The sequence below is a fragment of the Lepus europaeus genome, chromosome 14 (assembly GCF_033115175.1).
Source record: "Lepus europaeus isolate LE1 chromosome 14, mLepTim1.pri, whole genome shotgun sequence".
Lineage (NCBI taxonomy): Eukaryota > Metazoa > Chordata > Mammalia > Lagomorpha > Leporidae > Lepus > Lepus europaeus.
This window is the reverse complement of record NC_084840.1, coordinates 1,616,271-1,642,322: the sequence shown is the minus strand read 5'-3', so window position 1 is coordinate 1,642,322 and position 26,052 is coordinate 1,616,271. Positions and strand designations below refer to the sequence as shown.

The 26,052-nt window shown below is 56.0% G+C and overlaps 2 protein-coding genes across 2 annotated transcripts in view; one reads left to right on the top strand and one right to left on the bottom strand.

Annotated features, from left to right (window-relative positions):
- RGL1 (ral guanine nucleotide dissociation stimulator like 1) overlaps positions 1-26,052 on the bottom strand; it is a 209,908-nt gene that overhangs the window by 175,792 nt on the left and 8,064 nt on the right. The gene's annotated exons all lie outside the window — the stretch shown is intronic.
- Positions 15,233-21,354, top strand: APOBEC4 (apolipoprotein B mRNA editing enzyme catalytic polypeptide like 4). The gene is given in 7 exon segments (XM_062211412.1): positions 15,233-15,305; positions 15,600-15,627; positions 15,942-16,029; positions 20,508-20,629; positions 20,631-20,886; positions 20,888-21,038; positions 21,236-21,354. Coding segments are annotated over 7 exon segments (837 nt in total).

Sequence of the window (26,052 nt, the reverse complement as noted above, 5' to 3'; positions counted from 1 at the left end):
GGCTCAGACAGCCAGCACGGGGCACCGACAGGCTGCAGCTCTGGAACGCCTGGGACAGGCTCACGGGGCTGAGAGTGGAACCCCTGCTCCCTGTGACTGTGGGAGTCCCACGTGCTATGACTGGGGATTCTGTGACCGCATGGGAGGGCGTGGGCCGTGGCTGCCTCTCTGGGTAATTGCTGTGGCGTGGCTTCAGAGGTGCAGAGCTCCCTGAGTCTGGGGCAGGTCACTGCAGAGGGTTCTGGGCTCGTAGAGATACACACAGATCCTTGGTGTGGTTCACGGGCCTGCGTGGGTGGGGTGTGCAGCCACTGTGGGCTCGCCCCAGCCACTGATCACCTTGGCAGAGAGGAGGTGAGGCAGTGGCCACACCAGCACACGTGATCCTACCCTCGCCCCTGCTGACCACAGAGATCGACCATGCCAAACTTGGGTGTCACCCTGGATCCTGCCCCACCCTCAGCACTGGCCAGAGCTCGCTGGCCCCGCCCAGCAACACACCTCTGAATGTCCACTGAGGGGGCAGACACTCCACGAAGCCACAGGGGCGTGGCTCGAAGACAAAGGCCACTAAAGAAAAGCAGCAAGTGTCTCCACACGTGACTAGAAACAGACAGAAACATACGTGAACAGGGAAGACAAGGCAACCCCACAGGAGCACAGCAACGCTCCCGCACCAGACCGTGAACAGACTCGCCAAGTGTCTGCCAAGGAGTTCAAAAGGATGACCGCAAGACGACTCAAAAACAGAGAGGCAAATACAGGAGTTAAAGAAATCCATTCACAATAGGGATGAAAAATTTTGCCAGGCAATAGAAATGTGAAGAGAAATCAAACTGAAGTATTAGAAATGAAGAATGCAATACGCTGAATTAAAAATGCAGTGGAAAGCCTCAACAGCAGGCTTGGTGAGGCAGAATAAAGAATATCCAAGCTAGAAGACAAATCTTCGGAAACATCTCAGACAAGACAAAAAAATGAGAAAAACTGAAAATAGTGTCAAGATTTATGGGGTACTATCAAACAACCAAACATGTGTCTTAGGAGTTCCTGCGGTGTGGAAAGAGAGAACAGATTAGAAGGCCTATTCAGTGAAATAACTACAGAAAACTCCCCTAATTTGGAGAAACAAAGGGACGTCCAAGTACTGGAAGCACACAGAACTCCTAATAGACATGACCAGAAAAGATCTTCACCGTGACACATCACAGTCAAGCCGTCAACAGTGAAATATAAAGAAAAGTGTGGGGCATGAGCCTGGCCAGGCCAGGCCCGGCCAGGCCCGGCCCGGCCCGGGTGCCCCCGCCCGAGCTGGAGCCAAGTAAGATGGCGCCCAGAGGAAGTAAGATGGGCGGAATCCAAAGTTGTTTACCACTAAAACTAATTGGCTGCGCAACAACAAGGGAGGTAACAAAACTAGTAACAAGTGTATAGACATAGGGCTAGTCCTATAGAAATCCCCCCATAAGGTGATTTTTTAAGTGATTGGTTGGTCCTTAGCCCTGCCCCAATGACTCTGCAGTTTTGTGTCATAAAAGGTACTATTATGCAGAAGGTGACTGAGTCCTTGCTAGACTTGGCTCCCCGCTGCGTCTGATTGTCTCCGGGACCAGGAGGCTGGGGAACGGGCGAGCGGCGCGCTTACCTTTCCTCGGACCCAGTCCATCCTGTACGGGTGGACTAAGACCCAACAAAAAGATTCTAAAGTGTGCAGGAAATAAATGCCACATTACCTTCAGAGGCTCTCCAATCAGTCTCAAAGCAGACTTCGCAGCAGAAACCCTACAGGCTAGGAGAGAATGGAGAAACATAGCCCAAGACCCAAAAGAAAGAACTACCAACCCAGAACACTCCACCCTGCAAGGCTCTCATTTGTAAATGAAGGTGAAAGAACTTCCATAACAAACCAATTGAAAGTTGTCACCACTCACCCCACTCAGCAGCCTTACAAATGATACTTAAGGATGCTCTACACAGAGAAATGGAGAAAGATAATCACGTCATGAAATAATGTGAAGCCCAAATCCTCCCAGTAAAAGTACAGAGGAAATCCAAAGCAAACAATAGGAATATTTACGAGAAAATGACAGGACCAATTCATTACTTATCAAGTCACCTTCAAGAAAAATGGCCTAAATTCTCCAACTGAAAGACAGCCTGGCAAAATGGATTAAAAACAACAAGACACATCTATTTGCTGCCCAGAAGAAACACATCTCACCACCAAAGATGCACGCAGACTGAAAGCAAAAGGATGGAAAAAGATATTCCATGCTAACAGAAACCAAGAAAGAGCTGGCGTAGCCATCCTAATATCAGACAAACTAAACTTTAACACAAAAACTGCTAAGAGAGACAAGTAAGGGCACTAGGTAATGATTAAGGGATCAATTGAACAGGAAGATGTGACAATAATAAATGTATATGCACCCAATTCCAGGGCACCTGGCTAATTAAAACAAATACTAACGGATCTACAGGGAGACACTGCCTCCAATACAATAGTAATGAGGGAATTCAACCCCCACTTTCACCAACAGACAGATCAACCAGACAGAAATCAACAAAGCAGCAGCAGAGTTCATCCACATTAGGACCAGATGGACCTGACTGCTACCTGCCGATGTCACCCCAAGTGGCAGATGTGCGTTCTTCCCAGCCCTGCCTGAGCCGTCTCCAGTAAAGATCACACCCTAGGCCATAAAGCGAGTCTCAGCAAACTCAAAAAAGTTGAAATCATACCACGGATCTTTTCTGACCACAATGAAATGAAGCTGGAAATTAACAACTTAAAAAACTCTACAAAATATGCAAACATATGGAGACTGAACAACACACTCCTGAATGAACAGTGAATCACAGAAGAAGTCAAAAGGGAAATCAAAAAATTCCTGGGCCGGCGCCATGGCTCACTAGGCTAATCCTCCGCCTGCAGCACCGGCACCCCAGGTTCTAGTCCCGGTTGGGGTGCTGGATTCTGTCCTGGTTGCTCCTCTTCCAGTCCAGCTCTCTGCTGTGACCTGGGAGTGCACCTGCATGGGAGACGAGGAGGAAGCACCTGGCTCCTGGCTTCGGATCACCACAGCGCGCTGGCCGCAACGCGCCGGCCATAGCGGCCACTTGGGGGTGTACCAACGGAAAAAGGAGGACCTTTCTCTCTCTCTCTCTCTCTCTCTCTCTCACTGTCTAACTCTGCCTGTCAAAAAAAAAAAGAAATAAAGAAAAAAAAAGAGGAATGTTTATAGCAATTTGTGCCTACATCAAGAAATTGGAAAGACGTCAAATAAAACAATCTAACAATATATTGCTAGAACCTAGAAAACCAAGAACAAATCAAACCCAAAATCAGGAAGGAAGAAATGATTAAATTTAGAGAATAAACAGAATTGAAACCAAAAAAATAAGAAAAAAAGGAATACAAAAGATCAGTGAAATGAAGAGCTGTTCTTTTTGAAAAAATAAAAATCTATATACCATTGGCCCAACTAACCAAATAGAAAAGAGGGAGACCAAAATTAATGCAATCAGAGATGACAAGAGAAATGTCACAACGAATAGCACAGAAATAAAAAGAATAAGAGTTACTACAAACAGCTATTTGCCAACAAATTAGAAGATCTAGAAGAAACGGACAGATTTCTGGACAGATACAATCAGCCAAAATTGATTAAAAAGACAGAAAACCTAAACCAATAAACGAGACCAAGACTGAATCAGTAATAAAGACCCTCCGAAAAGAGAAAAGCGAAGGACCAGATGGCTTCGCAGCTGAATTCCTAACTTTTAAAGAACTAATTCCCATTCTCACGCTTCCCAAAACAACTAAAAGGGAGGGAATCCTCCCAAACTCTTTCCATGAGGCCAGCATCACTTTAATTCCTGAACCAGAAAGAGATACAACCAAGAAAGAGAACTATATACCAACATCCCTGATGAACACAGATACAAAAAAACATAGATGCTCAACAAAACACTGGCTAACCGAATGCAACAACACATCAGAAGGATCATTCATCCGGACCAAGCACAGTGTACCTTGCTGTGCAGGGATGGTTCAACATTCACAAACCAATGGAGGTGGCAATCGCATTAACAAACTGCTGAACAAAACCATGATTATCTTAACAGACGCAGAGAAAGCATCTGATAAAACACAACACCCTTCCTGATGAAAACCTTAAACAAACTGGGTACAGAAGGAACATTCCTCAACACAGTCAAGGCAAGCTATGGCAAACCCACATTGAGGATCATCTTGGATGGGGAAAAGCTGGAAGCATTCCCACTGAGATCCAGAACCAGGCCAGGATGCCCACTCTCACCACTGCTATTCTGTATACTTCTGGAAGTTTTAGCCAGAGTCATTAGGCAAGAAAAAGCAATCAAAGGGATTCACATTGGAAAGAAGGCAATAAAATCATCCCGTTTGCAGCTCACGTGATCCTACATACAGGGAAATCAAAAAACTCCACTAAGAGCACTCATAATAGAGTTTGATAAAGCTGCAGGATATAAAATCAATTAACCAATAACCTTGGGGCCAGCGCCATGGCATAGTGGTTAAGGCCGCCACCTGCAGTGCCGTTATCCTATATGGATATCTGTTCAAGTCCCAGCTGCTCCACTTCCGATCCAGCTCTCTGCTATGGCCTAGGAAAGCAGTAGAAGATGGCCCAAGTCCTTGGGCCCCTGCACCAGCATGGGAAACCCAGAAGCTCCTTGATCTTGGCTTTGGATGGGCCCAGCTCTGGCCACTGTGGCCATTTGGGGAGTGAACCAGCAAATGGAAGATCTCTCTCTCTCTGTCTCTCTGCTTCTTTGTAACTCTGCCTTCCAAATAAACAAATCTTTTTTTTTAAATAGTATTTTGTATACACAGACAATGCCATGGCTGGGAAAGAACCTGTGAATGGTAATACACAAATAAATACAATAGCTACAAATAAATTTGAATATCTCAGAATAAATTTAACCAAGTATGTGAAAGATCTCTACAGTGAAAATTACAAAACATTACATAAATTAAAAAAACTCAAACAATGGAAAAATCTTCCCTGTTCATGGGTTGGAAGAATTAATATAATCAACACGTCCATACTACCAAAGCAATTTACAGATTCATTGAGATCCCAATCAAAACACCATGGCATTCATCTCAGATCTAGAAAAAAATGATGCTAAAACTCATAAGGAGGCCAGCGCCATGGCTCACTAGGCTAATTCTCCTCCTGTGGCGCCAGCACCCCAGGTTCTAGTACCGATTGAGGTGCCAGATTCTGTCCTGGTTGCCCCTCTTCCAGTCCAGCTCTCTGCTGTGGCCCGGGAAGGCAGTGGAGGACGGCCCAAGTGCTTGGGCCCTGCACCCGCATGGGAGACCAGGAGAAGCACCTGGCTCCTGGCTTCAGATTGGTGTAGCGCCTGGCAGTAGCAGCCATTGGAGGGTGAACCAACAGAAGGAAGACCTTTCTCTCTGTCTCTCTCCCTCACTAACTCTGCCTGCCAAAAAAAAAAAAAAAAAATCATAAGGAAACACAAGAGAACCCAAAGAGCTAAAGCAATCTTATACAACAAAAACAAAGCCAAAGCATCACAATACCAGACTTCAAGACATACTACAGGGCAGTTATAATCTGGTACTAGCCCAATGGAACAGAATCGAAACCCTAGAAATTAACCCATGCATCTACAGCCAGCTAATCTTCGACAAATGAATAGAATCAGTCCTGGGAGAAAGACAGTCTGTGCAACACGTGGTGCTGGGAAAAGTGGGTCTCTGCCTGCAGAAGTAGGAAGCAAGACCCCACCTTGCACCTCACACAGTGGATCAAGGATCCAAATCTACGACCTGACACCATCGAATTGCTAGATGAAAACATTGGGGAAACTGCAAGACACTGGCATAGGTAAAGACTTCCTAAAAGACTGCAGAAGCACAGGCAATAAAACCAGAAACAGACAAATGGGACTACTTCCAGCTAAGAAGCTTTTCCACTACAAAGAAAATACTCAAAAAAGTGAAAAGGCAACTGACAAAATGGGAGAAAACATTGGCAAACTATGCAACTGATAAAGGATTAATACCCAGGTACGATAAAGACCAAGAAATTCAACAACACTGAACGACACATGAGAAAATGCTCAGGCTCACTAGCCGTCAGGGAGATGCAAATCAAAACCACAATGAGTGGCTCACTAGGCTAATCCTCTGCCTGTGGCACCAGGACCCCGGGTTCTAGTCCCGGTCGGGGCGCCGGGTTCTGTCCCGGTTGCCCCTCTTCCAGGCCAGCTCTCTGCTACGGCCCAGGAGGGCAGTGGAGGATGGCCCAAGTGCTTGGGCCCTGCACCCGCATGGGAGACCAGGAGAAGCACCTGGCTCCTGCCTTCGGATCAGCGCGGTGCGCCGGCCATTGGAGGGTGAACCAACGGCAAAGGAAGACCTTTCTCTCTGTCTCTCTCTCTAACTCTGCCTGTCTTAAAAAAAAAAAAAAAAAAAAAACGAGGTTTCACCTCACCCCAGTTAGTATGGCTACCATCCAAAAATCAACAAACAACAAATGTTGGTGAGAGTGTGGAGGGAAGGTTCCCTAATCCACTGTTGGTGGGAATGTAAACTGGTAAGGCCACTGTGGAAGACAGTATGGAGATACCTCAGAAATCTGAATACAGACCTACCACATGACCCAGAGTGTGGGCGGGGGGAGTGTGGGCAGAGGGAGTGTGGGCGGGGGGAGTGTGGGTGGGGAGAGTTGTGCAGGGGGGAGTGTGGGCAGGGGGAGTGTGGGCGGGGGGAGTGTGGGTGGAGAAGGAGTGGGGGGAGTATGGAGGGGAGAGGTGGGTGGGGGGAATGTGGGGGGGAGTGTGGGCAGGGGGGAGTGTAGGCAGGGGAAGTGTGAAGGGGGAGTGTGGCAGGGAAGTGTGGTGGGGGGAGTGTGGGTGGGAAGGAGTATGTGTGGAGGGGGAGTGGGGGGAGTGTTGGCAGGGGGAGTGTGGGTGGGCGGGAGTGTGGTTGGGGGGGTGGGGTAGTGTGGGGGAGGAGTGTGGGCAGGGGGAGTGTGGTGGGGGAGGTGGGCGGGGGAGTGTGGGTGGGGAGAGGTGCAGGGGAGTGTGGGTGGGGAGAGGTGGGTTGGGGGAGTATAGGGGGAGTGCGGGGGGCAGTAGGGGGGGAGTGTGGTTGGAGGGGGGTGGGGGGAGTGGGGGGGAGTGTGGTTGAAGGGGGGTGGGGGGAGTGTGGGCAGGAGGGAGGTGGGGGTGGGAGGGAGGTGGAGGGGGTGGGAGGGATCACCACCTTCTTGATCCGTGTGCATGAAACACATGCATTGTCCACGTCTGTGAGTAATTTTTCCTAGGAACGCGGTGGGGTGGGCCCTGTGGCGCAGGAGGCTGGGCCTCTGCTTGCACCCCTGCACCCCTCAGAGGCCTGGTTCCCATCGCACCTCTGCCTCCTCGGCAGCTCCCTGCAGACGCACAGGCTCAGAGGCGGCAGGGGACAGCGCCTGCCACCAAGGAGACCCAGACTCAAGTCCAGGCTCCTGGCTCGCGTCTCGGGGGGAGAATCGGCAGACCAAAGTTCCCAAGAACAGACCTTTCTCCCGAGACCACACACGCGTGGCCCACAGGTCCGTGAGGCGTGTGAGGCGTGCACCAGGGACGTGCGAGTCCAACCCAGGCAGAGAACCCGGGGCGCCCCGCACTGTGGGGAGGAACGGGGGTGCGGCCAGTCCTCAGAAAGTCAGTCCAGCCACCACCTGGCCCAGAATGCCCTCTGGACACGGGTTCCAAGGTGGGGCAGGGCTTGGCAGCGACACCTGGGTCATGGAAGCATGGAGGAGGGGAGCGTGCACACACAGGCACACGCGAGCACTTGCTCTCCGCCTCCACCTAGGACAGCCCGGGCACACACAGAGAGGCACACCTGATCCCGGGGACACGCGGGGTCGCAGCCAGGCCCAGCGGGGCTGGGGCCATGGCTCGGCTGCTGGGTCCCCACCAGGGATTCTCGCATCCCAGAGCGCCCGGCTTCATGGCCGAGGTCCGCTGCCCACATGCTGGAAGTGGGGACGGCAGTACCACTCGGGGCGCTGACGCCAGTGGGGAAGGCCCACACTGAGTGCCAGGCCCCAGGACTCGCTTGGCCCAGCCCCGCTGCGCTGGCATTTGGGGAGCGGCTCTGCGATGGATGAGACAGACCGTCTGCACTTTCTCTCTCTTCCTCGCTCTTCCTCCCTCTTCCCTGCCTTTCTCTGTCACTCTGCCTTTCAAATAAACAAATATTAAAAAAAAAAAAAAAGTCTGTGCCCGTGGGGATGTGCTGCCACCTTGTGGTCGTTCTGTTTATGACACAAAGCAGAAGATCCCTGGGGTCTTTTGATTTTTTTTTTTTTTTGGTCTCCCATCCCATCTTTCCCACCTAACTCCCACCAAGCTCCTGACAGCACCAAGACTGAACCTGCTGCCCTCCTCCAGTCCATGCTTGCTTTATGTTTAGACATTTCACGAACAATACGTGCACTTGGGCATTATTATTCAAGGTGCCAGCACTGTGGCACAGCAGGTGAAGCCACTGTGACACTGGCATCCCACGTGGCCATGTGTATCCTCGCTGTATTTAATAAATTTTCATTTATTTGAAAGAGAGAGTTAGAGAGAGAGAGAGAGAGAGAGAGAGAGAGGGCTTCCATCTCCTGATTCACTCCCCAAATGGCCACAAAGGCCCGGACTAGGCCAATCTGAAGCCTGGAGCCAGGAGCTTCTTCCGGGTCTCCCACTGGGGTGCAGGGGCCCAAGGACTTGGCCGTCTTCTGCTGCCTTCCCAGGCCACAGCCGGGAGCTGGGTCACAAGCAGAGCAGCTGGTGCTTGGACCCGTGCCCACATGGGGGCCACTGCTGCAGGCTGTAATTAACCCACTGCACCACAGCACTGGCCCCCAAATAAATAAAACTTCAAAAAAGTGTCAGCCAGGCCGGCGCCGCGGCTCACTAGGCCAATCCTCTGCCTGCGGCGCCAGCACCCCGCATTCTAGTCCCGGTCGGGGCGCCAGACTCTGTCCCAGTTGCTCCTCTCCCAGCCCAGCTCTCTGCTGTGGCCCAGGAGTGCAGTGGAGGATGGCCCAAGTGCTTGGGCCCTGCACCCCATGGGAGACCAGGAGAGGCACCTGGCTCCTGGCTTCGGATCAGTGCAGTGCGCCAGCCATAGCAGCCATTGGAGGGTGAACTAACAGAAAGGAAGACCTTTATCTCTCTCTCTCTCACTGTCCACTCTGCCTGTCAAAAAAAAAAAAAAAAAAGGTGTCAGCCAAAGCACTGTGAAAGCCATGAAGTATGTAACTGCACACAGTACATTCAAACAAAATTTTTAGCAATAAAATAAAAATTATTTTATACTTCCTGCAGCCCAGAGAGAAAGTTGCGTTTCACACCCAGCCTGCGATGCTCACTGTGTCCCAGCCCAGGCTGCCAAAGCACAGCTGATGGCCTTTGAAGTGCTAACACTAGGAGAAACATCGAGGCCACGTAACACTCCTGGCAGACGGTAAAGACGCCAACTCGCAGGAAAGACGGCAGACTCGGGAAGGGATCTGTCCAGACGCCAAAAGCCTCCGCCACAGCCCCCACTTCCAACAGAACTCTGGGGCCTGGGCCCAGCAGGTGAGGTCGCCGCCCACTCCTCCAGCATCCAAAATCAGCGTCCCAGCCGCTCCACTTCCCATCCCGCTCCCCGCTAACGGCCGGGGAAAGCGGACAACGGCCCGAGTCCTTGGGCCCTGCACCCACGTGGGAGACCCGGAAGAAGCTCCTGGCTTTTGCCTAACCCAGCCCCAGCCACTGTGGCCATTTGGAGAGGGATCTAGCAGGTGGAAGACGACCTCCCTTTCTCTGTCTCTCTTTCTACAACTCTTTGTAATCTGCTGTTCAAATAAAATAAATCCAAAAAAACAATAATAAAACTCCAGGCCATGTGGCCCCTGTGAACCTCAAGCTGACCGTCCTCTCAGGGCATGGTGGCTCCACGGCGCCTGTCCCTAAACCTCCCTCCAATGCAGTGGGTGACGAGCCGGGGGACAAAGCTCACTCCGTGCCTACAGGTGCCGTCCTCACTGACCTGTCATCCGAGCAGGGTCAGGCACCCGAGGCCAAGGCGCATGTGACCATGAGGCTATTTCTGTCTTTTCCTCTTCTCACTAGAACCTGCTGGAATGCTACTACTTCCTTCAGAACTATCAAAACAGCTTTTTGTAACTAAATATTTGCAATGGGCATCATTTACTCAGGCTCACAAAGATGCACCAGGCAGGCCACCTGCTGGTTTGCGGCTCCCAGCACGCCTAGCTGTGAGGCCTGGAGCGGAGACGTGGGACAAGGCTACGGCCCGGGCAGAGGCAGGCAGGAGCACGCAGTGAAGCAACCTGGAAAATCCGCCCAGCGTGGCCGTGGGCAGAGCGGGGCCTGGGGAAGGGCGTGGCCGTGGGCAGATCGGGGCCTGGGGAAGGGCATGGCCGTGGGCAGAGCGGGGCCTGGGGAAGGGCGTGGCCGTGGGCAGAGCGGGGCCTGGGGAAGGGCGTGGCCGTGGGCGGAGCGGGGGCCTGGGGAAGGGCGTGGCCGTGGGCGGAGCGGAGCCTGGGGAAGGGCGTGGCCGTGGGCGGAGCGGGGCCTGGGGAAGGGCGTGGCCGTGGGCGGAGCGGGGCCTGGGGAAGGGCGTGGCCGTGGGCGGATCGGGGCCTGGGGAAGGGCGTGGCCGTGGGCGGATCGGGGCCTGGGGAAGGGCGTGGCCGTGGGCGGATCGGGGCCTGGGGAAGGGCATGGCCGTGGGCAGAGCGGGGCCTGGGGAAGGGCGTGGCCGTGGGCGGAGCGGGGCCTGGGGAAGGGCGTGGCCTTGGGCAGAGCGGGGGGCCTGGGGAAGGGCGTGGCCGTGGGCGGAGCGGGGCCTGGGGAAGGGCGTGGCCGTGGGCAGAGCGGGGCTTTGCGGGGTCAGCAGGCTCCACGGGGCTCATGATGAGAACTCTGGATACAGAAAGAAACAGCACAGCGATCACTACCTGCTCCTTCAGGGAACAGGCACACGAATCAGGATGACCAGGCGGGCAACAGCAGAAAACCACAACCAGCCACGAGCCTAGCGACTGGCCGGCGTGAAAGGGGTGGGGAGAAGCCTGGAGAACAGGGGAGGCTGCTCCATCAGCCACAGGACCCAGGCAGCACTGGTCCTACACTGGAGGGGACCACACAGGGCCGTGACAAGTCCTCCACGTGTCCTGACACAAGGACCATGCAGGGCTGTGACAAGTCCCTCAAGTGTCCTGACATGGCCGTGACAAGTCCTCCACGTGTCCTGACATGGCTGTAACAAGTCTCCCCACGTGTCCTGACACGGGGACCACACAGGGCCATGACAAGTCTCCCCACGTGTCCTGACACAGGGACCACACACGGACATGACAAGTCTCCCCACGTGTCCTGACTCAGCCATGACAAGTCCCCCACGTGTCCTGACTCGGCCGTGACAAGTCTCCCCACGTGTCCTGACACAGGGACCACACACGGACATGACAAGTCTCCCCACGTGTCCTGACTCAGCCATGACAAGTCCCTCAAGTGTCCTGACATGGCCGTGACAAGTCCCCCACGTGTCCTGACTCGGCCGTGACAAGTCTCCCCACGTGTCCTGACACAGGGACCACACACGGACATGACAAGTCCCCCACGTGTCCTGACTCAGCCATGACAAGTCCCCCACGTGTCCTGACATGGCTGTAACAAGTCTCCCCACGTGTCCTGACTCGGCCATGACAAGTCTCCCCACGTGTCCTGACACGGGGACCACACAGGGCCGTGACAAGTCCTCCACGTGTCCTGACACGGCTGTAACAAGTCTCCCCACGTGTCCTGACTCGGCCGTGACAAGTCCTCCACGTGTCCTGACACGGGGACCACACAGGGCCATGACAAGTCTCCCCACATGTCCTGACACAGGGACCACACACGGACATGACAAGTCCCCCACGTGTCCTGACTCAGCCATGACAAGTCCCCCACGTGTCCTGACACGGCTGTAACAAGTCTCCCCACATGTCCTGACTCGGCCGTGACAAGTCTCCCCACGTGTCCTGACACAGGGACCACACACGGACATGACAAGTCTCCCCATGTGTCCTGACTCGGCCGTGACAAGTCCCTCAAGTGTCCTGACATGGCCGTGACAAGTCCACCATGCAGCCCTGAGGTGGGCATTTGGCTGCACGCAGTCAGCCAGGCGTGGAGAGAACAGCAGGCTCCCCCAGGGACCTGGGGGCTTCGCACAGAGCACCTCACAGCAGGTGTGCCTCCAGAGGCACAGAGGCAGCCAGCACCGTGTGGCCCACACCCCAGGCCCCCCTCCAGACCAGGAGGACTGCACGGAGCGGTGGGACCACAGGACCCGGGCGTCACCCGCCCCCTGGAATAGGCAGTCGAGTGTATTCCGCCTTTGGAACAGGGGGCTTGATCGGCACACCAAGCACTCAGTGTCAGAGCTGGAGCCTGGAGCTGTTCGCCCCGCAGTTGTTGCCATGGCACCAGCTCGACAGTGCCGGGAGGCGCCCCACCCACGCAGTCGATCCAACCTGGGGCAGCAAAGCTGTGATGACCAACGGGCCGCAGGGAGGCCACTCAGAACAGGCGGACCTGCACGGCACACTGACCTCAGAAACCTCCCGCAGCAGCACAGAAGCCAGGAGCCTCCTCAGGTCTCCCACGCAGGGGCAGGGCCACGGGACCCGCGCCGTTTCCCACTGCTGGCCCAGCCCAGAGCAGAGCTGATCTGAAGCCAGGAGCCTCCTCAGGTCTCCCACGCAGGGGCAGGGCCACGGGACCCGGGCCGTGTCCCACTGCTGGCCCAGCCCAGAGCAGCGCTGATCTGAAGCCAGAAGCCTCCTCAGGTCTCCCACGCAGGGGCAGGGCCACGGGACCCGGGCCATTTACCACTGCTGGCCCAGCCCAGAGCAGCGCTGATCTGAAGCCAGGAGCCTCCTCAGGTCTCCCACGCAGGGGCAGGGCCACGGGACCCGGGCTGTTTCCCACTGCTGGCCCAGAGCAGAGCTGATCTGAAGCCAGGAGCCTCCTCAGGTCTCCCACGCAGGGGCAGGGCCACGGGACCCGGGCCGTTTCCCACTGCTGGCCCAGCCCAGAGCAGCGCTGATCTGAAGCCAGGAGCTTCCTCCCAGTCTGCCATGTGGGCACAGGGGCCCAGGACCTGGGCCGTCCTCCACGGCTCTCCCAGGCCATACAGAGCTGGATCCGAAGAGGAGCAGCCGGGACTGGAACCGGCACCCGTGTGAGATGCCGGTGCTGCAGGTGGAGGCTTAGCCCACTGCGCCACAGCGCCGGCCCTGACTCTGAGTTCTTTGAGTTCCAAGGAGGCAGGAGTTCTTTTCCAGTCCTCTCTTCAGATAAGGACGTAAAAACTAAGACCCCTCAAAAAAGGGCAGCCCCACGAGGAGACCAGAGGCAGCCCCCGCTGAAAAGCCGGCTCAGTGCCACGGCGGCCAGGCCTTGGTGCAGACTTTAAGGAGGAGCACGAGGGGCCGAGAGGGACGGCAGGCTGCGGAAGGCACTGGGGCGCGGGGCCCCGTGCTGCCTTCTCAGAAGGCACAAAGTCCCTGTGCACTACAGGCACTCTCACGTCCAGAAACGGGCCCACGGCGTCCCAGCCAGATCAGCCTGTCGACGCTCCACCGATGGGCAGAGACTGGCACGGGAGCTGTGACCGAGCAGCCAGCGCTCGACCACACAGGGGCACAACACTAATGACAGCAAGCCCCGGGGTGTGGTCTCAGCAGGTGCTGCCGGAGTGAGAGAGGAGACCCCAGGCGACAGCCCGAGAACAAGCAGGGAGGGGTGACAAGGACGACGAGGGAGGCCCTGTGCTGAGAGCAAGCCCACGGGTTCAGGTGAGCAGGCCCACGGGTCCACTGAGCGAGCCCATGGGTTCCGGTGAGTGAGCCCACGGGTCCACTGAGCGAGCCCATGGGTTCCGGTGAGTGAGCCCACGGGTCCACTGAGCGAGCCCACGGTTCCAGTGAATGAGCCCACAGTTCTGGTGAACGAGCCCACAGTTCTGGTGAGTGAGCCCACGGGTTCCGGTGAGCGAGCCCACGGGTCCACTGAGCGAGCCCATGGGTTCCGGTGAGCAGGCCACGGGTCCACTGAGAGAGCCCACGGTTCCAGTGAATGAGCCCACAGTTCTGGTGAACGAGCCCACAGTTCTGGTGAGTGAGCCCACGGGTTCCGGTGAGCGAGCCCACGGGTCCACTGAGCGAGCCCACGGTTCTGGTGAACGAGCCCACAGTTCTGGTGAGCGAGCCCACGGGTTCCGGTGAGCGAGCCCACGGGTCCACTGAGCGAGCCCACAGTTCTGGTGAACGAGCCCACAGTTCTGGTGAGTGAGCCCACGGTTCCGGTGAGTGAGCCCATGGGTCCACTGAGCGAGCTCACGGTTCCGGTGAGCGAGCCCACGGGTTCTGGTGAGCGAGCCCGTGGGTTCCGGCGAGCGAGCCCACGTTTCCGGCGAGTGAGCCCATGGGTCCACTGAGCGAGCCCACAGTTGCGGTGAGTGAGCCCACAGTTCTGGTGAGCGAGCCCATGGGTTCTGGCGAGCGAGCCCACGTTTCCGGCGAGTGAGCCCACAGGTTCCGGTGAGCGAGCCCATGGATTCCGGTGAGCGAGCCCACGGTTCCGGTGAGTGAGACCACGGGTCCACTGAGCGAGCCCACAGTTCTGGTGAACGAGCCCACGGGTTCTGGTGAGTGAGCCCGCGGGTTCCGGTGAGACCACGGGTCCACTGAGCGAGCCCACAGGTTCCGGTGAGCGAGCCCATGGATTCCGGTGAGCGAGCCCACGGTTCCGGTGAGTGAGACCACGGGTCCACTGAGCGAGCCCACGGTTCTGGTGAGCGAGCCCACGGGTTCTGGTGAGCGAGCCCGCGGGTTCCGGCGAGCGAGCCCACGTTTCCGGCGAGTGAGCCCACAGGTTCCGGTGAGCGAGCCCATGGATTCCGGTGAGCGAGCCCACGGTTCTGGTGAGTGAGACCACGGGTCCACTGAGCGAGCCCATGGTTCTGGTGAGCGAGCCCACGGGTTCTGGTGAGCGAGCCCACGGTTCCAGTGAGTGAGCCCACAGGTTCCGGTGAGCGAGCCCACGGGTTCTGGTGAGCGAGCCCACGGTTCCGGTAAATGAGCCCACGGTTCTGGTGAGCGAGCCCATGGGTCCACTGAGCAAGCCCACGGTTCCGGTGAGCGAGCCCACAGTTCCGGTGAGCGAGCCCACGGGTTCCGGTGAGCGAGCCCACGGGTTCTGGTGAGCGAGCCCGCGGGTTCCGGCGAGCGAGCCCACGTTTCCGGCGAGTGAGCCCACAGGTTCCGGTGAGCGAGCCCATGGATTCCGGTGAGCGAGCCCACGGTTCTGGTGAGTGAGACCACGGGTCCACTGAGCGAGCCCATGGTTCCGGTGAGTGAGCCCACGGTTCCGGTGAGCCCACGGTTCTGGTGAGCGAGCCCACGGGTTCTCCCACAGGTTCCAGTGAGCGAGCCCACGGGTTCCGGTGAGCGAGCCCACGGGTTCTCCCACAGGTTCCAGTGAGCGAGCCCACAGGTTCCGGTGAGTGAGCCCACGGTTCTGGTGACGTGGCAAGCATGTAGAGAAGCCTAGAACCGGCGGGTACACGGCGCCCGAGGCCCCGGGGAGGGTGGCCACCAGGACAAGGGCAGCAGGCTCGAGTTGCACTGCACAGAGCTGGGTGGGGGCTCTCAGGGGCCTTCCACACTGGAGCCCTGTGGGTTTCAGCCACGGGACCCACGTGGTCCTGTCACAGCAGGGGCCAAGCAGCCCAGCTGAGATGGGCAGGAGTCTGCCGGGGACACCCCTGCCTGGAACGCATGCCCGGGGGTGACGCCTGGTGGCCTCCACTGCAGAGCCAGAGGCCTCATGGTTTTTTCACCAAGAATATTTCTCAAAGTGTCATTTGTCACAATTCAGAGGCAAAAACCTGAGTGCTGCGCGGTGAGGCGCTCACCAGCCTCCCCGTGATGTTGTCTGAAGACTCCTGACTCACAGGAACTCCTCGACCAGGTGAAGAGGCCAGGCGTGTGCACGAAGACGGGAGGGACTCGCACCGACAGGGCGGGAACACAAACTGACAGTCTGGTCAGCTTCTATTCCCGCCCCTGTGTCTCACTACTCTGAAATATTCTCTAAGAAACATACACACTGGGGCCGGCGCTGTGGCGTAGCGGGTAAAGCCGCCGCCTGCAGTGCCGGCATCCCTCATGGGCGCCAGTTCGATTCCTGGCTGCTCTATATCTGATCCAGCTCCCTGCTGTGGCCTGGGAAAGCAGCAGAAGATGGCCCAAGTCCTTGGGCCCCTGCACCCACATGGGAGACCAGAAGAAGCTCCTGGCTCCTGGCTCCTGGCTTCAGTTCGGCACAGCTCTGGCCGTTACAGCCAACTGGCAAGTGAACCAGCAGATGGAAGACCCCCTCTGTCTTTCCCTCTCTCTGTAACCCTGCCTTTCAAATAAGTAAATCTTTACACACACACACACACACACTTACACAGTAAGAAGTTATTTTAATATGTTTTCAAAGTTGTACCACGATGTCCCAGGAAGGCATTTAAAGCAATCACACGAGAGGCCCCACTCAGGGGCTCAGAAACAGAAACCACAGATCTGAAACGCATGGGGCAGGCATCTGGTGCGGCAGGTGAGTCACTGCACTCTCTCTCCCCCCTCCAAATAAAATGAAAATAGATATTTTTAAATTTTGCAAAAAAAAATTCTGAACTGTATTATGTTTGCTTTTCAAAATAGTAATTTATCAAAAATCCTCTAACAAAAAACCCACCACTAGAAACAAAGCTCTCCAACGCCCAGGAGCGAGAGCGCAGGAGCCGAGGAACGCTGATGGTGCTGGGCAGGTGTTTACACCGAGCACCGCAGACGCCTCCAAGTCACGGCAACATCCAGTGGGGGCAAGCCTGCCCGAAACCCCGAAAGGCACGCCGGGCAGCGACACGTGCAGAGACGAGACAGGAAGGGCGAGGACAAAACCTAAAACGCTCACTCACCTCTTTGAAGTTTCACAAATAAAAATCATCCACACAACGCCGGGATCTGAGGCAAGAGCTAGTGTTTATCACTCACACGTGTGCCAGACACAGTGCCGCCTGGTCTACGTGCTCCATGATTCACTCCCCAGCCAATCCTGTGAGCGAGGTGCCGTCAACTTCATCTCACAGACAAGGAAGCTCTGGGTCCCCAATACTGAACCAAATGCCAGAGGGGACACAGCGCAGCTTCTACAATTTGCACGATGACCCACTGCTCCACACCTGTCAGAGGGGACACAGCACAGCTTCTAGAACTTGCACGATGACCCACTGCTCCACACCTGTCAGAGTGGACACAGCTCTGCTTCTAGAACTTGCACAATGAGCACTGCTCCACACCTGTCAGAGAACACAGCTCTGCTTCTAGAACTTGCACGATGACCCACTGCTCCACACCTGTCAGAGGGGACACAGCTCTGCTTCTAGAACTTGCACGATGACCCACTGCTCCACACCTGTCAGAGGGGACACAGCACAGCTTCTAGAACTTGCACGATGACCCACTGCTCCACACCTGTCAGCGGGGACACAGCTCTGCTTCTAGAACTTGCACGATGACCCACCGCTCCACACCTGTCAGAGGGGACACAGCACAGCTTCTAGAACTTGCACGATGACCCACTGCTCCACACCTGTCAGAGGGGACACAGCTCTGCTTCTAGAACTTGCACGATGACCCACTGCTCCACACCTGTCAGAGTGGACACAGCACAGCTTCTAGAACTTGCACAATGAGCACTGCTCCACACCTGTCAGAGAACACAGCTCTGCTTCTAGAACTTGCACGATGACCCACTGCTCCACACCTGTCAGAGGGGACACAGCTCTGCTTCTAGAACTTGCACGATGACCCACTGCTCCACACCTGTCAGAGGGGACACAGCACAGCTTCTAGAACTTGCACGATGACCCACTGCTCCACACCTGTCAGCGGGGACACAGCTCTGCTTCTAGAACTTGCACGATGACCCACCGCTCCACACCTGTCAGAGGGGACACAGCACAGCTTCTAGAACTTGCACGATGACCCACTGCTCCACACCTGTCAGAGGGGACACAGCTCTGCTTCTAGAACTTGCACGATGACCCACTGCTCCACACCTGTCAGAGTGGACACAGCACAGCTTCTAGAACTTGCACAATGAGCACTGCTCCACACCTGTCAGAGAACACAGCTCTGCTTCTAGAACTTGCACGATGACCCACTGCTCCACACCTGTCAGAGGGGACACAGCTCTGCTTCTAGAACTTGCACAATGAGCACTGCTCCACACCTGTCAGAGGGGACACAGCACAGCTTCTAGAACTTGCACGATGACCCACTGCTCCACACCTGTCAGAGGGGACACAGCTCTGCTTCTAGAACTTGCACAATGAGCACTGCTCCACACCTGTCAGAGGGGACACGGCTCTGCTTCTAGAACTTGCATGATGACCCACTGCTCCACACCTGTCAGAGGGGACACAGCTCTGCTTCTAGAACTTGCACGATGACCCACTGCTCCACACCTGTCAGAGGGGACACAGCTCTGCTTCTAGAACTTGCACGATGACCCACCGCTCCACACCTGTCAGAGGGGACACAGCACAGCTTCTAGAACTTGCACGATGACCCACTGCTCCACACCTGTCAGAGGGGACACAGCACAGCTTCTAGAACTTGCACGATGACCCACTGCTCCACACCTGTCAGAGGGGACACGGCGCAGCTTCTAGAACTTGCACGATGACCCACTGCTCCACACCTGTCAGCGGGGACACGGCTCTGCTTCTAGAACTTGCACGATGACCCACTGCTCCACACCTGTCAGAGGGGACACGGCTCTGCTTCTAGAACTTGCACGATGACCCACTGCTCCACACCTGTCAGAGGGGACACAGCACAGCTTCTAGAACTTGCACGATGACCCACTGCTCCACACCTGTCAGAGGGGACACAGCACAGTTTCTAGAACTTGCACGATGACCCACTGCTCCACACCTGTCAGAGGGGACACAGCACAGCTTCTAGAACTTGCACGATGACCCACTGCTCCACACCTGTCAGAGGGGACACAGCTCTGCTTCTAGAACTTGCACGATGACCCACCGCTCCACACCTGTCAGAGGGGACACAGCGCAGCTTCTAGAACTTGCACGATGACCCACTGCTCCACACCTGTCAGAGGGGACATGGCTCTGCTTCTAGAACTTGCATGATGACCCACTGCTCCACACCTGTCAGAGGGGACACAGCACAGCTTCTAGAACTTGCACGATGACCCACTGCTCCACACCTGTCAGAGGGGACACGGCACAGCTTCTAGAACTTGCACGATGACCCACTGCTCCACACCTGTCAGAGGGGACACAGCTCTGCTTCTAGAACTTGCACGATGACCCACTGCTCCACACCTGTCAGAGGGGACACAGCACAGCTTCTAGAACTTGCACGATGACCCACTGCTCCACACCTGTCAGAGGGGACACAGCTCTGCTTCTAGAACTTGCACGATGACCCACTGCTCCACACCTGTCAGAGGGGACACAGCACAGCTTCTAGAACTTGCACGATGACCCACTGCTCCACACCTGTCAGAGGGGACACAGCTCTGCTTCTAGAACTTGCACGATGACCCACCGCTCCACACCTGTCAGAGGGGACACAGCACAGCTTCTAGAACTTGCACGATGACCCACTGCTCCACACCTGTCAGAGGGGACATGGCTCTGCTTCTAGAACTTGCATGATGACCCACTGCTCCACACCTGTCAGCGGGGACACAGCTCTGCTTCTAGAACTTGCACGATGACCCACTGCTCCACACCTGTCAGAGGGGACACAGCACAGCTTCTAGAACTTGCACGATGACCCACTGCTCCACACCTGTCAGAGGGGACACGGCTCTGCTTCTAGAACTTGCACGATGACCCACTGCTCCACACCTGTCAGAGGGGACACGGCTCTGCTTCCAGAACTTGCACGATGACCCACTGCTCCAGGCAGAGCCATATTACACCTTCCTGTCCCTTCTCCTCACCCCCAGAAGGCTCAGCAAACCAAACGGAAGCAGCGGCTGGTGCTGTGGTTAAGCCGCCACTTGCAGCGCCAGCACCTCCCATCAGAGCACCAGCTCAATCCCAGGCTGCTCCCCTTCAATCCCCCTCCCTGCTGACGCACCTGGGAAGGCAGCAGAAGATGACCCCAGTTCTTGGGCCCCTGCCATCCACATGAGAGACCTGGATGGAGCTCCGGACACCTGGCCTGGAGCAGCCCTGGAAACCCTGGCTACTCGCCTCTCCCAAGCGCGTACCATCTTTACCACATTCGGATGGGGGAGAAGCCAGCGCTCCCTACCCACAATTTCACGGGGTTTTCCATTTCCCTAAGAAGACCCAGTATCCTCAAACACCTCCTGTTTTACAAACTACAAACCTCTCTGGCAGCCGGGTAAGGAAGGGCCACGTGAGCAGCTGCCCTGTGCACGACCTCCACCCAGAGTCGACACGTTGGAGACCGCCGGCTGCCTCGACTCAGCCGCGGCGGACACAACCTCCGGGACACAAGCAGGCATCCACGCCAGGCCGAGCACTGTTGCATCAGTGAAGCGTGCTCCCGACCCTGCACCCACCCGCACGTCACCCTCAGTGCCCACTCTCAGCTCCACCACACCCAGGCGGAGGCACGGCGAGGTGCTCAGGCCTGGCCAGCTTAGCCACAGGCCATGGCGAGTGCAGGAAATGGCAGGATGTGGCCGGATGTGGCCCTCTCTCAACAGCTTTGCCCGCAGAGTCTCGGGGTCAGGTGCTCTCCTGCCCATTGTCACCACAGGAGCACTGGCTGACAGGCACGAGGCCTGGGAAGTCGGCTCCGCAGCGGGAGCGAGGCCGTCCTTCAGCGAGGGTCCGCCGCGGCACACAGGTGCGGTGGCCTTCCAGGGCCCCTGGCAGCCACGTCTTTCCACGTGATGGGCACATGGCCACTGCCCACGCTGACACCACAGCCCAGGGCTCCTGTTTTGTGCTCCTGCCTCAGAGATCTGCACCCAATCCACGGGGGGCAAAACCCACAGAAACACAGCAATGCTGAGCGGCACCTACCCACGCCTCTGATGCCAGCCCAGCAGGCCAAGGCCCTGGGGGTTCCAATCAGAAGACCCCTGGAGACGGTGGCAATCACGGCACAGTTTGCAAACAGCAGAGACAAAGAGAAGAACAAGAAGAAATGGAAAAAGTGAGATCTACACCCCTATAACATGAAACCATCACCAGAGGACTTACCAGATACTCAGTGGGAGTGTGGAAACAGACAGGAGACTGAGATGCGCCAATGTACTAACAGCAAAACCTGCACTGTTTGCCTCGTCAATGACAGCTTCGCTATTTTTACCAGAATCCAAACTGCACGAGCAGCTGCAGCCTCTACTTCACGCCGAGGGCGACAGCGTGCAGACGGAGCCGTCGGCAGCTTGCTAACACCCTGGCGCAGGGAAGGAACGGCACTGTTCAAGTCCACCCACACCATCTTCCACCAAAAAGCCACGGACTAAACAGCTTCCTAAATCGGCTTCGGTATGGAAACTTACTGTAAAACTGGAAGCCGGCCCGAAGCTGCAGACATTGGGCGCTGTCTGTGAGCACAAACCCGTGATTCTCCAGTGCCGATGGTGGAGGCGGAAGAACGGGGCAGCCCGCTCCTGTGTCGCATGGGAGCTCCTCTGCCACCTGACCAGATACGGCCACGACAATCGCCGCGCCCCGTGCCGCCGCCTCCGCAGCAGGACACACACGTCCGAGAGGCACAGGTGCATTCTGCGGAGTGTCCGCTCAGGGCGAGCACACCTGTCTCCACAAAGCTGTCACTGCTGTGACGGAAACGTCACAAGTCCTTTGTTCTAGTCTTGGAAATACACAAGATCTCCCTGTTATCTGTGGCCACCCTCCTGCACCGACAGTGACCAATATGCTCATAACACCCAGGGCCGGCGCTATGGCACAGCCCGTCAACGCCCAGATCCTATATGGGCATGGGTTCCAGTCTCGGCTGCTCCGCTTCTGATCCAGCTCCCTGCTAATGGCCTGAGAAACCAACCGAAGAAGGCCCAAGTGCTTGGGCCCCTGCTACCCACGTGGGAGACCCGGATAAAGCTCCTGGTTTCAGCCTGGCCCAGACCTGGCCATTGTGGCCACCTGGGGAGGGAACGAGCAGACGAAGACTTCTCTCTTTCTGCCTCTTCTTCTCCAACTATGCCTTTTAAAGAAACAAATAAATATTTGTTTAAAAAAGTAAATCACTTAAAAATTAATAAACACTCTGATTGTCCCTTACATACTGTCAAATCAAACCATCACACTATAATGAATGCAAACATCACGGTCGACGCAGAAATGTGGCCACGCGGAGAAGTGCCCTGACAGTGGCGGTCAGTGCGGCCGGAAGAGGAGGCCTGGGGAGCGTTAGTGTCCACAGCACATGAGGCGCTGGCATCGTGGATGGTGGGGAAAGCCACCACCTGCGACGTCTGCATGCCGTACAGCACTGGTTTGTGTCCCGGCTGCCCCATTTCCAATCCAGTTCCCGCCAATGGCCTGGGAAAAGCAGCAAAGACGGCCCAAGAGTTTGGGCCCCTGCCAACCTCCTGGGAGACCCAGCTGAAGCTCCTGGCTCCGGCCTGGCCCAGCACTGGCTGTTGTAGAATCCGGGGAGTAAACTCAGGTGGAAGACCTCTTTCTCTTTCTTTCTCTAACTCTGACGTTCAAAATAAATAAATCTTTAAAAAAAAAAAAAAAAAAAAGCACAAGATAACGGCCTGAGGAGCGCCTGTCTCCTCTGCACTGACTCAGCGTGAGGGGCCGTGTCTACACTAACCCTCCCACTACACTTGTCATGTCTACACTAACCCTACTGTAGAAGCAATGAGGCTACAACCAGAGACAAAGTAAGCAAAGTGGACCCTGACACTCCCCTTGAAAAGTGGCCACTCCACTGCGCAGTGAAGCAGCTGTGTGCCGTGTCCTCTCTCGGGAGGGAAGATGTCCAGCCTGCCTTCTGTTAACTCCAGTCATAAATCTGTCCCGGAAGTCTGCCCACGAATCGCTTTTAAGGGATTTTTTTTTTTTTTTTTTTTTTTTGGACAGGCAGAGTGGACAATGAGAGAGAGACAGAGAGAAAGGTCTGCCTTTGCCGTTGGTTTACCCTCCAATGGCTGCCACGGCCAGCGCGCTGCGGCCGGCGCACTGCCCTGATCTGAAGGCAGGAGCCAGGTGCTTCTCCTGGTCTCTCATGGGGTGCAGGGCCCAAGCATTTGGGCCATCCTCCACTGCCCTCCTGGGCCACAGCAGAGAGCTGGTCTGGAAGAGGGGCAACCGGGACAGAATCCAGCACCCCGACCAGGACTAGAACCCGTGTGCCGGCGCCGCAGGCAGAGGATTAGCCTAGTGAGCCGCGGCGCCGGTCTGCTTAAGGGATTTTTAAGATTTTATTTATTTATTTGAGAGGTAGAGTTACAGACAGTGAGAGGGAGAGACAGAGAGAGAGGTTGTCCCTCCGTTGGTTCATTCCCCAAATGGCCACAACGGCCGGAGCTGTGCTGATCCAAAGCCAGGAGTCAGGAGTCTCCTCCAGGTCTCCCACACAGGTGCAGGGCCCAAGGACTTGGGCCATCTTCCACTGCTTTCCCAGGCTATAGCAGAGAGCCGGATTGGAAGAGGAATAGCCAGGACTAGAACCAGCGCCCACATAGGATGTCAGTGCAGGCAGAGGATTAACCCACCACACCACGGCACTAGCCCCTAAAGGGTTTTTTAAGATTTATTTGAGAGTAGAGTTACATAGAGGTAGAGGCAGAGAGGGAGAGAGAGAGTAGACCTCCATCCACTGGTTCATTCCCCTAATGGCTGCAACAGATGGAGCCACGCCAATCTGAAGCCAGGAGCCTGGAGCTTTCTCCGGGTCTCCCACATGGGTGCAGGGGCCCAAGGACTTGGGCCATCTTCTATTGCTTTCCCAAGCCACAGCAGAGAGCTGGATCAGAAGAGGAGCAGCCGAGACCAGAACTGGTGCCACAGCACCGGTCCCCCAGGTTTCTGTTTTATAAATATACTGGACCCATTGACCACTGGGAGTGCGGTCCTGAGTCACAAGGCTGCTATGTAAACCTCCCAGTTATGGAAAGGTCAGGTATGACGCTGGGGCTGGAGGCTCCGTTCTCAGGAAATGGCTCCGCTGGGCCCGCTGCTGTAATAAACTGCCTTCCATCCTCCATTGTCTCTGGTTCCCGTCCCCATGAAGGCAGTTTCCCTGCCCCAGGCTTCTGTAACACTACAACCACGCCTGCTGTGTCTACACTAACTCCACAACCCCATCCCACCTCCCGCTGTGTCTACACTAACTCCACACCCCCCTGCTGTGTCTACACTAATTCCACACCCCCTCTGCTGTGTCTACACTAACTCCACACCCCCCACCCCCACCCCACTGTGTCTAACTCCACACCCCCTGCTATGTCTACACTAACTCCACATCCCCCTGCTGTGTCCACACTGACTCCACATCCCCCTGCTGTGTCCACACTGACTCCACACCCCCCACCCCACTGTGTCTAAACTAACTCCACACCCCCCTGCTATGTCTACACTAACTCCACATCCCCCTGCTGTGTCTACACTAACTCCACACCCCCTCTGCTGTGTCAAACCTACATTTCCTACAGATCTGGACATGTGTCAACGAGCTACAATTGAATCCCACCCTCCTGAAAGCAAATCGTTTTTTAAAGATTTATTTAATTGAAATACAGTTAGAGAGAGAGGGAGGGGGAGAGAGGGAGAGAGGGAAAGGGAGGGAGAGAGGGAGGGAGGGAGAGGGAGGAAAGGGGGGAGGGAAGGAGGGAGAGGGAGGGAGGGAGGGAGGGTAAGGGAGGAAGGGAAAGAGAGGGAGGGAGGGAGGGGAGGGAGGGGAGGGAGGGGTCTTCCATCTGCTGGTTCATTCCCCAAATGGCCACAACAGCCAGAGCTGGGCCAGGCCCAAGCCAGGAGCTTCATCTGGGTCTCCCACGTATGGGCAGGGGCCCAAGGACGTGGGCCATCTTCCACTGCTTCCCCAGGTGCATTAGCAGGGAGCTGGATTGGAAGTGGGCAGCCACAACTCAAACCCGGCTCCTAGTGGGCCCTACAGAGCAGTCAACAGCCTGCACCACAAGGTGCGCCCCAGCAGCCCTTCCTTTAACTGCTACTACATGTCCCTTCAAGTCATGGTACATGGGACCCAAAATCTTCAACAGAATGGAATTCATTCACCTCACTTCCAAGGGATCTAAAGAACGTCCCATGGCAAACCTGTACCAGTGAAAAGCATGACTGGTACTATCTCGCCCCAGCAGGAGCTTCCTCATCCTTCCTGTATCCTTCCTACGATCCCCAACAGTCCTGCGACCGTGACACTGACCTCACCGTACACCCATCCAACAAGCATTCACAGCACACGGCTTCAGCGACTGCCCACGAGTGACAGCTCAGCCAGGAGTCAACCCAGGAGCCGGCTGCAACACTCGTGCCCAAGTCATGGGTTTGAATGCCTCTCTGAATTATGACAGCGCCAATTCACCGAAAGCCTGGAAAAATCCTCACCGAGTCCCTGTTCTGAGTTCTGCTGGAACCACAGTACCAGACGGTGCCCTCTGAGACCGTGGGAGCCAGGCAGGCCGGCCAGCCTGGGGCGCGGGACCTGAACAGACCCGGATCCCAGAGCTCGGGCCCTCAAGCCTCCCGACTCCCTTTCCAGGACCTCTTATCAAACTAAGTCCTGGGGTTGCCTTACTTTGGACATCCCTGACTCTGGCGATGCACAAACGGAGACCACGGCAACGGACAGTGCTGCAGTTACTGTGCACCTCAAAGTCTCCTGTGCTGCACGTGTACCCCCATCCACACGTCTA